Source organism: Boleophthalmus pectinirostris, unplaced genomic scaffold (assembly GCF_026225935.1).
Source record: "Boleophthalmus pectinirostris isolate CB_2022bp ecotype Guang Dong unplaced genomic scaffold, ASM2622593v1 HiC_scaffold_10, whole genome shotgun sequence".
NCBI lineage: Eukaryota > Metazoa > Chordata > Actinopteri > Gobiiformes > Gobiidae > Boleophthalmus > Boleophthalmus pectinirostris.
The window spans coordinates 27,222,959-27,236,269 of NW_026570971.1; the positions used below are offsets into that span (position 1 = coordinate 27,222,959).

The 13,311-nt window shown below is 38.2% G+C and overlaps 1 protein-coding gene across 1 annotated transcript in view; it reads left to right on the top strand.

Annotated features, from left to right (window-relative positions):
• Positions 1-13,311, top strand: part of rragd (ras-related GTP binding D) — a 102,370-nt gene that overhangs the window by 11,459 nt on the left and 77,600 nt on the right. The window contains exon 5 of the mRNA XM_020919052.2: positions 8,853-8,995. Within this exon, the coding sequence (XP_020774711.1) occupies positions 8,853-8,995 (143 nt within the window). The remainder of the gene's footprint in view (positions 1-8,852; positions 8,996-13,311) is intronic.

Here is a 13,311-nt window from a genome sequence, read left to right on the forward strand (position 1 = left end):
AAGCCTTTACAAGAAATTACAGGACATGATTAACCTATGGACCAGACAATGGTGTAAACGAGCTTCTCAGGGACATCTATTTATATTATATAAGAAGAAAGAAACAGCACAATAAGTTGTTTATGTTTTTATACTTTGTCTTAAAGTTGCCATATGTTATTTTTCTGCCATCTGCTTTTGTGGATAGCCATATGTTGGCCGCTTTTGTGGCTACCTGGCTCGAATGCTGAGCAGTTTTTAGTTTTTTTTTTGGTCCATTGTTAACATCATATCATGGGATTTTAATCAACTAAGAAGTGCAGTATGTGCTGTTCAAAAGACCGCAAGAAGGGATTGTTGGATTTTGTGAAATAAGCTGTTTGTTTTTCTTGTATCCATGGAGATCGTACAAGAGGCTAGCTAAGGAGCTAACTAAGGAGCCAGCTATGGACATTTGAGATGCTACAGGCTTTTCACACCATATGTGGCTGCAAATGTGGCAGAAGAGCTTCTAGAGGAAATACTTCGATTGCTGTATCAAAACTTGAATTTCCATTGGGATCAATCAAGTTTCTCTCCATATATAATATTCCACAGTATGGCCTTAAACCTCCGTCCGCACAGAGACAATCTGATTTTACCTTAAAAACACGTGAAATTGAATTCAGGCAAGATGGATAAAATCTATGCCTTGCTGGGATGATTTCAGGCAAAGAAAATATATCTCAATGGAAACCGGCTTGTGGCAGACCCCCCACCTGAAAAGTTACATAGTACATCTTTAAGCTATTGCAATCTCTTTTTGGATGTGCACAACCCAGTATGATTCAAAGTAGGTTTTACAGTCATATGGATCTTTCCTGTCAGACAGTTAAGTGGGATATTTTCAAACCACATTCATTTGTTTTGAGTAAACATAGGCTTCCTCCACTCATGCAGCTCTTCTTAATTGGATCCTTTTGCTTCTGGAGTGTAGAATTTGCAAACATTTACCTGCAAACTCTCCAAATAAACTATAATATGGTAAAAATAAAACATGAATTCTCTAGAGGCACAGAGACACTTACAAGATCCACAGTCACACCTCATGTAGCTCTCTCGCATATCTCCAGTGACTGTGTGCATAAATAAATCTATTTCTATAACACACTTTTTATACTTATTTCTTAATATAGTTTCCAAAAAATATCACCTATTTGTCTTTTGATGATTGATTTTAGCATTCAAAAATAAAGACGAACTGAAGTCATTGTCCAAACAAAAACAAATTTGTTGTTGACCCTGTTTTGTAGTGGTTTAGTTAAAAGTGCACTGTGTAACTTTTTTGTTTTGGTCCACCACCTGCTTCTCATGCTGAAACATTCCTTGATAAACATATTTTCTTACTGTGGACAGGGTCATCTCTGCACAGATCTGACCTGTAAAGGCTCATTCCAAGGCTTCTTTCCATCAGATGCAATCTAAAGCCTGTCGCGTCTCATTTCTATTTCCTCGCTTCCTTCTCCTTGATTCCTCTCCTCGATCCAGCAGGAAATGGGTGAGGAAGTCCCACCCACCCTCAGAGGAGACAAAGGGAGGAGAGAGGATATAAACTCCTTACTGAAAGCAATAAAGTTTGATTCCTTTCTCTGATGTCTGCCTCCTGGTGGTCGTTTAAAAGAATGCAACCTTGACATTAGAAACATTTGGAAGTATAAACGCCCCGTGACGGTTGCTCCACTTGGAATGCACTAATCTTTTAATGTATGAAAGTTTAGCAAAAACGAGCCTTTACTTTGGCCTTGTGATGCCACTTTCTTGTCCCGATGATATGTTCAGTGCCATGCTGGGAAACATTCAAGGTGAAGCAATCTCTGTGGAGAAAAGCAGGTGGCTTGCGGTGGAAAAGTTACACAGTGGACCTTTAATGTGCCTTGAATTCGCAGAAAACAACGACAGTACATCAACAGCAGACTCGCTCACTAACCAACCAGCTATTTCCTGAAAATATAACCCTCTGTTGAAGCAAATCTGCATAATTTATTTTATATTAAGAGCCTTTTGCCTTATCACTTAATTCAGTTAGTGTAGGTCAAAATAATAATTAAACGGAGTATTTATTTAAATGAGTAATTATGAGCTAATTTTGCAGATTGTTGTATTGTTTGTACTGGGACTGAACAGCCCTCTTGGAGCTCTGGTGTTTTTACATTTTTTATTTTTTTTATTGTTGTGGGTCCCTAGCCTCTCTGTGGAATAAATTAGAATGACATTAGTACAACCATGCACTCTACCACTCTGCGTGACTTTTATAATATTCTTCAATTTTGGGATTCAACATGGATTAATAAAAAGCAGCAGGAAGTTTTGAAAAGTGTATTTACCGAATGGCCCGGCTCTAAAATGATGTTTAACTTGGCACAGCTCCATTGGGATTGCAAGAGGTTGTTTTCTTAAATTAACTACCAGACAAAGTATAATTTTGACAAGGTCCTCAGGTCAGAACTTGCTGGCGGTCTCTTGAACATGTTTTAAAACTCAAGAAGCTCTTTTATCAAAGCTGTCTCTCCCTCTCTTGCACTCTCACTTCACATTTTGGACTCGGTAGACACCTTTAAAATAGACAGATTTCTTTGAGCAAGCATTTTAGTCGTATTGATATATTGACTCTATTTTGTTGAACACTTCTTTTTGATGTAAGTTTTGACTGTGAAGAACTTTGTGAATGTGAAAAGTGCGATATAAATTAAGTTAACTTTCTTACTTTTGACAGCCTTATAAGTAAGTATCAAAAGTCAGACAATAATCAATACTAAAACGAGGATCAAAACTAGATACTAATTTGAGCATGTGTCTAAAAAAGTCACATTCACAGGACAGAACTGAACCTTTCCTGACGTATAAGAGCACATAGACTAGTATACGCCCACTATGGAACCTACCTAACACATGTAAGAGCATATAAAAAGCTGTAATTTAATGCTTTAATGCTTTTATAATTTAATGTTTGTTTTTTAATCATCGTGGTATTTGGAATCGGTATATAAGAATAAGTATAAAAATCAAGTTTCAAATGTTAGTACTGTGACAACAGTATTTATGGCGACAAATATATATATATTTTTGCATTTTGTAAAAATAAATCTTTTAGGTGGGCGACAGTAGCTCAGATGGTAAGAGTGTTTGTCCACTGAACCAAAGGTTGGTGGTTTGAATCATAAACATCACTGGTTGAGCGGTCAGATCCATTGTCTGGTGTGATTCTAGCTCCTAAGTGCTCCTGAAAGCTGTTGTTGTTGTGTCCTTGGGGCAACACACTCAACCCACCTTGCTCCCAGTGTCTGCATACACTGTTGTATGAATGAGTGTGTGAATGGGTGAGTGGTTCCTTAGTTAGACATGTTTGTCGTCAAACTGCAATAAATGTTCCCCATACATAGTTATAGAATGTGCAAAGGTAAAATAACCTTAAGCATTACATTATATACATCTGTTTTGAATGGTCAAGTACTCAAAATGGCACCTATAAGCAGGAAAGTGAAACTCATGACTCTGCAAACTCCTGGAGTTACTAATCACAAGTACTATTCCAGTATCTCATAGTGATAGATGATATTTATATAATGTTATTGTCATGGTTGTTGTGTTATTTTATCACTTAACGTACACTGTGTAACTTTTCTGGTGGATGGTTCGCCATCTGCTTGTCTCCATGGTGATGTTATTGCCTTGCCTGGCATTAAACAAATATATCTTGTATTTATTCAGTTACTATGAGGTAGCCTACTTCTCCACAGACCTGCCCTGTAACCTGGCCTGGTGATGTGGCCTGCTTGTCTTATTTCAATTAAATGCCATACTGTAGAACATTCCAGGAAAAAAACAAACAAAAAAAAAACAAAAAACATAGAGTCAAGCAGGTGGTTGACCCTTTACCAAAAAGGTTACACAATGCACCTTTAAATACCCGCTTTTATTGTAATCTTTGTAATCCTGTGTGTTTTTTCTCTTCGGCCCTTTGTCACTTGATTGTCAGTGTCGTGTCCTGAAAGTTACCAGTTTGGATTTTTGTGTTTGGTTTTACTTTTGGTTTACTTTTGTTATTTTAAAGAACTTTAAGAGCAGCCCTGCATTTTGGGTCCCTTTTCTGTTTAAAACGTGTTTTGTTTACAATTTTTATTGTTTTGAATATATTGTGCTGTTCTTGCCTGTTAGCCAGAAAAAATAGTGGATTTTTCCTAACCATTTTCTTTGTAATATGTATTTTCAATATCTATAAAATCTGTCTTGTTTTGGATGTCTTATTTTAGATGCCCATTTTGCTAAACAGATCTAAATTGTCAGTGCTAAGGCCATGATCATGAATATTCACATTCTATGCATTTTCTTGGCTCTGTTTTGTTGGATTGACATTTTGGGGCCATGTTTGGATTTAAATGTAGCGAGGTGTGCTACGTTTGTCAATACTCAATATCATGGGGAAAAGGTACATTTGGTTCCACTAGTGATTGGTCTTACGGCAACGTCAGTCAAAAATATAGGATTTACTCCGCTACAGCCGTGACGTCTTACTGGTTGTAAAGTTTGAATGTAACTTATACATTTTTGTTGAACTCTGTAGTGTTAGAGCAAAACTTTCAAGATATTGTATTTAAAGGTCCTATATTACACAAAACTGACTCCTGTGAGCTTTAAAGGTGCACTACGTAACTTTTTGGCTGAGGGTCCATCACCTGCTTGTTTCTGTGGACATGTCATTGCTCTGCTTAGAATGTTCCAGAGTGACATTATTAAATGTTGTAGTTTTATAGCCCAAAAATACCAGCTTGATTCATCAGCTGGTTTCACTGCTTTCACTACGTGACGTATGTAATTCGCCGCCAATGGGGCTAACTGGTATGTTAAACTTTTCCCAAATCCCATAGGAAAAAGGGCAATAACGTCTTTCCCCTTGATAAAATTAATCAAGCAATCTCTTTGTTCCAGCTTTTAATTCTCGATCTCAGGAATCGTTGCCAACACAGAATGTATGGCTCTTCGCTGATTGGCTGGCTCCCGAATTCCCAGAGTTTTTGCGAACTGTCTAGTGTATTCTGATTCCTGACCTAGTTGCTGGAGAGAAACAAACTTGAGCATATAGGCATTAGGTGGCTCCAGCCTGGCAACAAAAATACATAGAAAATCAGGAATTCTGACTTTGGGCCTGTGTGTTGCCTCTCCACAGATATGACCTGTAACTTGGTCTGGTTTGGTCTCCATGAAGATAGAAAGGTTTAATGCCATACTGTGAAACATTATAACACCTCCATGGAGAAAAGCATATGACGGCCCCTACATCTATTTCATTCACACATGTTTGAGTAACGCTTTTATGTTTTTTCTCCAAAGTTCAAAATGCTCTGTTCCACCTCATGATGTCATGAAGCGGTGGTTTTCAAGTTAACAGCTTTTACATTTGTTTCAGTAGAGACTGGCAATTCCAGAGCTGAAATTATCCATATGATAGTGAAGTTGTATGGAGTTTTAAATCACAATGGAGCACTTCCTATAGTAAAACATGACATCACAAGGTGGTGTTAGGATAAATAACTAGGCTTAGTTATTTTGTATAATCACTTCTATAGTTCATTAATTGTACCGAAGTCATTTGAAGATAAGGGCTCTGATCTCAGCTGTGAGACTCATAGATATATGTCAAGACAAATGCAGGATATTCGAATTTATTTAATAGTAAACTAACTAAACAGGACAAGAACTACTGACAGGGATGATGTCAGGACTTGTTAGCCAGATAACACCCTGGATGGAGTCTGATTGGATTATGCAATGTGCCAAGAGGCCTGGATGACCCGTGCACCAACAAAGAGGCGCTAAGTCTAAACCACAGTAGCCTCCCACTATAGTTTACATATAAAAGTCATTGTATAGGCGTAAAACATTGAGTCTGCATGGGAATGTCAGCAGAGACTCCTTGTATAAGTATGACTTTCTAATATTGGAATAAGTAAATTATCTGGACATTATTCCTGTTTCAAGTGTAAATTTTATCTAAGCAGAAACTAACGAACATGTGAGGAAAATGTTGTTTTCCTCAACAGCGGAACGAGTGTTTTCTATTGTGAGAAGAACTCAGCCTAAATATGCAGGGTTTGTGTGTTAAACATGCATGAATAAAACAAAACAAAACTCCAGGTAGGTTTGTGACGAGGAAACAACATTACTCAGATTTTGCCGTATTAACCTTTTTTGTCAGTACTTCTTCAAACCAGTACATACCCTTGATATTTTTGAAGCGATCTTAAAGCAAAAAAGTGTCCTGTAACACTTTTCCCTCTTGCAAAACTTTCTAATCTGTATAGAGTATATTTTGAACTGCTTGTGTTGGGGTTTTGGTTTTTGTTGTATTGCTTCCTTGTTGTGGAGGATGGCGCTCACTCATCACTGCTCCCTGACAGTTCTGTGTGTTTGAGCAGCTCCTGCAGAAACTCAGATAAAACTAAAAAGTACCTTACCTCCAAAATATGCTTCATTTGTTCTTGTTTTATGTACATTTTGTTTGCCGTTTTACTCAGGTCTTCAAAGGGGAATTAGCGCGTGGATAACAAAAGCCCATTTTAAATAACAAGTTTGCCTGAAGACAGTTAATCACCTTGAAACAGCAGTCATCATTTATGCAATTACACACCTTTTCTGTACAGTGCCTGTGTTTGTGGCAATTTGAGGTGACATGTAATTGTTTTCATTAATTTATTTATATTGTAGAAGAAAAGGCGTACCCAAAAATATCTGAAAAATAAATGACAATTGAACTGAGTTTCTTATGCTCTTCAAACAAACAATTTAATATTTTCTGGCTGCTACAATTACATTTTCTTCACCATCGTTGCATCATTCACGTTTATTAAGTTGTTAAAGTCAGGTTTGTTCAAGAAATCACAACAAACTGGTCACCATTTTGAAAGCGCTGGAACCTAGATGACTTTTGCTGTCTTAAAAAATGTGAAAAACAAAACTAGTTCATTTGAAACAGTTTGCAGAGATCCAAAGTTATTCCTCACTGACCTTATGCATTCAGAGCATCCTAATTATTCACCGCAATTCTAAACACTTTTCACAACTTTCAGAGACCAGCTTGGAGTTTTGCCACCACGGTAATGCTAAAAACAACTAGCATGCAAACCAGGCACTTTCTTATTATTGGGCAGTACATATATATGTATCTGTACTGGGGCAAATTGCTCAAATACATGGGGGAAAAAACGGGGGCAGGCCCTTTAATTTGCTTCACACTTGAATGAATTAGATTTTATACATTTATATCACTATAACAATTTTTATGTTTCTTTAAAGATGATATATTGTCCAAAATCAACTTAGGCTACATTTATATGATGACGGTCTGAACAGAAGACGCAAAAGTGGCGACGCATCCTCACTTTTTATCCCGTGTTTACATGAGCGTTTTCTGGAGGAAATATGTGTGTATACGGTGACACAATAGTGTGTGGAATTCAATTGGGTATGCATGCCAGGCGGAAAAAAAAAGAAAAGCATGCCAGGCTGTGACATACACGTGTGACGTAAGTGCCGACGACGTGAGCAGATCTGACCAGAGTTTTGCGTCTTGGGCAGTGTAGATGGAAACGCTACGGCAGAGCGTATTCAACTTTTCCATTCTGGACAGTGGTTTCAAATTTTTGCATTTTTGAGCCCCAAAAACGCTGTCACCATCTAAACGAAAGGCACTTCCGATAAAATATTGTTGTTTTTACCTGCAAACGTTCTCATGTAAACATGTTGGAAAGCTTCATGGAGATACTATAGCTTTGCCTGGAATGCTCCTCAGTATGGCATTAACCATAGCTATCTTCATTCTGGCTTATATAACTCAAAATAGTTTTAGAAATGTTTAGAAATTTGCATTCATTACTTTTTATAACTAGGGCTGTGGTCGACCTAAAAACATTCTTGGTTGCCTACAAAAAGGGCTGTTAGAAAAACTCTTAAAACCTTTCCATATCAGACCGTGTACCTGACCCAAACTGCACTCACAACACTACCGCTGCACAGGAGTTCATGCAAAAACAACTATTTACGAGGAAAAAGAAGGCAGATTAAACTAATGATTCACTCCCTAATCTTCTGCTTGCACACTCCCGTTACTCTGTGCTGTTGTGCGTATCCAATCCACTTTATTTATATCGCACATTTCATAAACAAAACAGTTTCCAAAGTGCTGCACAATATAAAATACAATGGAATCATAAAATAAAGCGCTATTTAACTCCACTCATTAAGGCAATAAAACTAGTAAAATCAAATACATGAAAAACATATCAATAAATAAAAGAGTAAAATCATAAAAACAAATAAAAGACACAGCAGTCCACACAGCTCATGCAGTGGGTCTTAACGGGTGCATATTACACTATTTTCTCATCTGTTATAATGTTGTTTCCTCATCAGAAACATACCTGGAGTTTTGTTTTGTTTTACTGTCACTTGTTTAACACACAGACCCTGCATATTTAGGTTCTTCTCTCAAACAGAAAACACTGTGTCCAACCTTGTGATGTCATGTGGTAATAAAAGAAGTGCTCCACTGTGATTTTGAAACTCTATACACCTTTAGTAGGATGATGTGGATGATTTCAGTCCATGTGAATGAAACAAAACTCATCTCCAGGTATGCTTGTGCAGAGGTAACATTAAAACATGGCAAAAAGTTCACAATATTCAGTGTAATATAGGACCTTTAAGACAAAACTTAAAACAAAGCATGCAGGGTCCCATACACACCCTAACAAAATACTTAATTGACAAATAGAAATTTTGGTTGACTAAGACACCATCAACCTCTAACCCTTTCCTGATATTTATTGGTCTTTTTGCAGAACTCGGGGATTGAAAAGGCGTTTCTGTTCGATGTGGTGAGTAAGATCTACATAGCGACAGACAGCAGCCCCGTGGACATGCAGACATATGAGCTGTGCTGTGACATGATTGACGTGGTCATCGACATCTCCTGCATCTACGGGTGAGAACAGCATGAAAGCTCTTTATCTGCGTCTCCTGCGGCCGGAATTAAACATGAGCCTCACAAATGCCACAAAACACACAAAACACACGCAGGTACACGAGTGTACACGCAGGTCTGGTCTCACACAGCTTTATTTCACTGAGTAAATGTCACAAGAATTAGTGAGAGCTGTTCGATGAGCCAAACTGACAAACAAAGACATGCCTGAGATGTTAAAACTTTAACATCTCAGGCATGTCTTGAGCATGAGTCCTCTGGTGCCCTCTAGTGATCCGTGAGAAAATGATAAAATAAAATACCATTTAATTTCAATGTTCTTCAAATTTCCTCTTGAGTATTTTCAATAGAACAGCATGAGAACCAACTGTAGGCTGTTTGGTTCCTGTTTGATCTGTTTAATCTGTCCATCACTAAAGACCAGGCGTTAAAGGGCAGTGACTGCACATCGATAGCGGAACCCCATCCAAAAGTGCCTCGTTCTAATTCTAATTTGCATTTGACTGATACTATAAACGGCCAATTTAATGCACATGGGAGACCACATACAAGGTAAAACAACAGACTTTCTCTTTCACAACACGTGTGCACTACTAAAAAACTCTCTGCAGCAGCTCTTGTTTTGGGGCTGTGTGTCCGCACACACAGAGGAGCAGTACTGCAGAGCTCAGGGTCACACACAGCGTCAGTGCACGTAAACACACACACACACACAGGGACATACGGCAGAACAGGGAGCAAACACAAAGAGCAGAGAAGAGGAAACAGGTGAGGTGGTGAGGAGGGGGGGTGAGGGGGCATGAGTGGCATGTGTCTCCCTGTGGCAAGGAGACTCCTCTCACACATGTGAATACTAGAGGAGAAACTTCATAAAAATGCTGAAATTATAGATTTAAGGAAGGTTTGCATTTTGAATATTTGTGATTTTTTTTTTTTTTTTTTTGTTGCAGTACTGTATAGAAAAAGAGCTTTTGGTCTTAGTAATTAAACATGAACAAATCCAAAATCCAGTCTTAATCCACTTTTTTAAATTGGAGTTTTGGTGTGTGTTTGCATAAGTGGTCTGCAGTTTGTGGTCCTTGGTCTGAAAAAAAACCAACAACAACAAAAAACAAAAAAGCAAAACAGTCTACATAAAGCGGTATCAGAATTTGTATCGTAATTTGCAGTATCAAGTCTATTCTTTAGTACTGAAATCAGGATTGAAATTTTTGGGACAGCACTACTCCATACTCAGTGGTGGTAAGTTTTATAGCCACATCTGCCTTGGGATAGACAGAAGCAAGACTGCAAATCTGCACCAGCTGCCGCTCCAAACACCACCAGTCACACTTTATACCACGTTCACACACATTTTCAGTCCAGTAATGTCCAATGTTGACAAGACGAATGAAGTTTGGTCATTGCACAAGACAGATATGAAAGGGCTTTGGCTCAGACTGACTTATTCATTAGCTGTAATTATATTCTATTATGCTGATGGTGCGTGCAGTTCTGAACTCCTTTCCAATATTTCATGTATATTTAAACTTCAAATTAGAAACAGATTTAACTATATTCACTCTCCCCATGATCCCTCTGGAATTCTGACCCGTCATTTATAACTCGCTCATTTGAGCGTACGGCACACGCTGAGCACCCACTCTCTCTCCGGTTTATTAAACATTTATTTTGGGACGTCTACTTTGTTCACGAGAATCCAAATGTCTTCACTGATGAAACCATTTTCCATTTGCGCTGCCATTAAGCACAGAAAGCCATCTCCGTCTCTGTGGGGTGCATTGACTTCATAGAGCCCAGCTGGAGTGAGTCAGCTTTATCCACTGACGAAAACTGCTGATGTATTTAGCTTCTCTCTCCTCCGCTCATGTCCTGCTATGGAAGAACCCAGTTTAGTCCCAGGGCATCCCAATTAAAAACACCCCCCCGAGAGAAAAACGCTAAAAGTGATCTGAGAGCTGCCAGCCGTGCTTCAGGTTTCCCCCGTGGATGACATTCTTAAACTGTATTATGGTCCGCTAACTGTATACAGCGTGAAATTTACATCGGTTTTAATGCAAGCAAACGCCTATGTCTTTTTATCATTATTAACAAGGCAAGAAAGTAGCTTCTCTGAACTAAACTAATGCTTTTGTACAACTGCTGTAACAAACATTGTGGTATAGATCGTAAAAAGACAGACTAGCAGTATACAACGGAGAGTTGTAAAAATGATGCACAAGTTCCCTCAAGCCGAGAAAGGCAATGTCTCCACAGCAGGTATAAACTAACGAGGGTCTGTCTGGAGCCTATAGAGGACGACACCACCGCAACAAGACACAAAAAACACTTCTAAATTAGACTCGAGCTTTTGTTATGGTTCTAATTAGTTACTGTGATGAGTTTATAAGCACTTTTCACAACTTTCAGAGCGGAGTTTTGCCGTCACTGTAAAGCAGAAAATTTGCATGCTAGCAAGCACTTCCTGATTATTGGTCAATAAAACATGCCGCTGCAGCAGACATGTTTTGACCTGAAGAGCTGCTTAATATACCTGTACTGGGGCATACATGAGAAACAGTGAGGTACAGGGTTTAAAAATCATATCAAGGCTCACAAGTTGTAATTAAGTTCACAAGTTCATTTTCTTTTTTGTAAGGGTTGGTGCCAAAATATCAGCTTTCATGTTACTACCGTAAAGAAGTGGATGAAGTTATTGTGATGTCACCCATAGCATTCAACTCCAGTCAAATGAAGCTTTTAACTGGAACCTGGAAACACAAGAGCATCTCACCTATTTTAGCTACTCTCCATTGGCTCCCAGTGTGTTTTAGAGTCAATTTTAAAAATTATTTTATTTACTTTTAAGTGTTTGCATGGCCTAGCGCCTTCCTACCTCGCTGACCTGATCCCCCCTCTTGCTGTCTTAAGCAGACCAGCTCCAGCTTGCCGTCCTAAAGACTAAATGCAAGCTTCATGGGGAGTGTGCATTTTTTGTTACTGCCCCACAGCTGTGGCACCAGTTGCCATTAAAGATTAGACAGGCGATGTCTGTACCTGTTTTTAAATCACTCCTAAAAATGCACCTTTTTTCAGTGGCTTTTAACAAGTCAGATGTACATTTCTTGTTGCTGAGTATCTTATTGTTTATTTTTTTTTGTAGTTGTATTGTGTTTGTATTATGTATTGTGTTGTACTGCGATTGTCCTTGTCAATTCTGTGTTTGTGTACAGCACTCTGGCCAAAGTGCTTTATATATAAAGCTGGTATGGTATAGAAAATGACGCTCACTGGCCTAGCAGTTATAAGGCAATTTTTGAGCCGTATTCCATATTAAATTGCATTATGTAACATTTATATTGGAGGGTCTGTCAAATATTTTTGTCCATGCAGGTATTATTACTTCATCTAGAACTGACATGTCAAATTTAGGCCTGGGGGCCAAATTTGGCCCACAATATAATTATATTTGGCCTGCGAGATCATATCACATATGTATTAGAGCTGCCCACTGGCTACAGATAGACTATAGAGACATTATTTAATAAAAATTTTATTATTTTCTATTATGCTTGTTGTGGATTCAATGTTTAAGCAAAACTATTATTAAACATGTAATGTTAAACCTTTTCTTATTAAAATAAAGAAGAGAAAACATGCAGATGTTGTTGAAATTTTTCAATAAATATTTAGCTTGGCCCACGACTTAGTCCCAGTTTTTCAATTTGGCCCTCTGTGAATTTGAGTTTGACACCCCTGGTCTAGAGTGTTTCACAGAATGCCATAAAACCTTTCTATCTTCATGGAGACCAAACCAGACCAAGGTAGAGGTCATATCTGTGGAGAGGCAACCCCTCTCACAGTCAGAATGCCTGTTTTTCTTAGCATTTTTGAGCTATAAAACCACATGTAATGTAATACATTTTGGGTAGACCTGTTTGATGTCATACTGTGGAACATTCCAGACAGATCAATGCAATTTCCACAGAAACAAACAGGTGACAAAGAGCCAACCAAAAAGTTACATAGTGCACCTTTAAGAATAGGAATTTATTAACAGACAAAATGGCAAAATAAAAACACCAGGATCATGCATGGTGGGTTAATATGAACATTTTCAGACCAAAATGACGAGACTCTCCGCAGCAGCTACAGACAGAGGGCAGACAATTTCTCTGTATAAATTAAATTGGAGGCAGAGGAGATGGAGCCTTTCCTATACATTTATTGAAAACAAATGTATATGAAAGGCTGACAGTGTCCTTGAATCATTTTTTTCTCTTTTCTCTGTCATTGCGGTACAGATTCAACTATCACAAAGTCGGATTAAAAGCTTT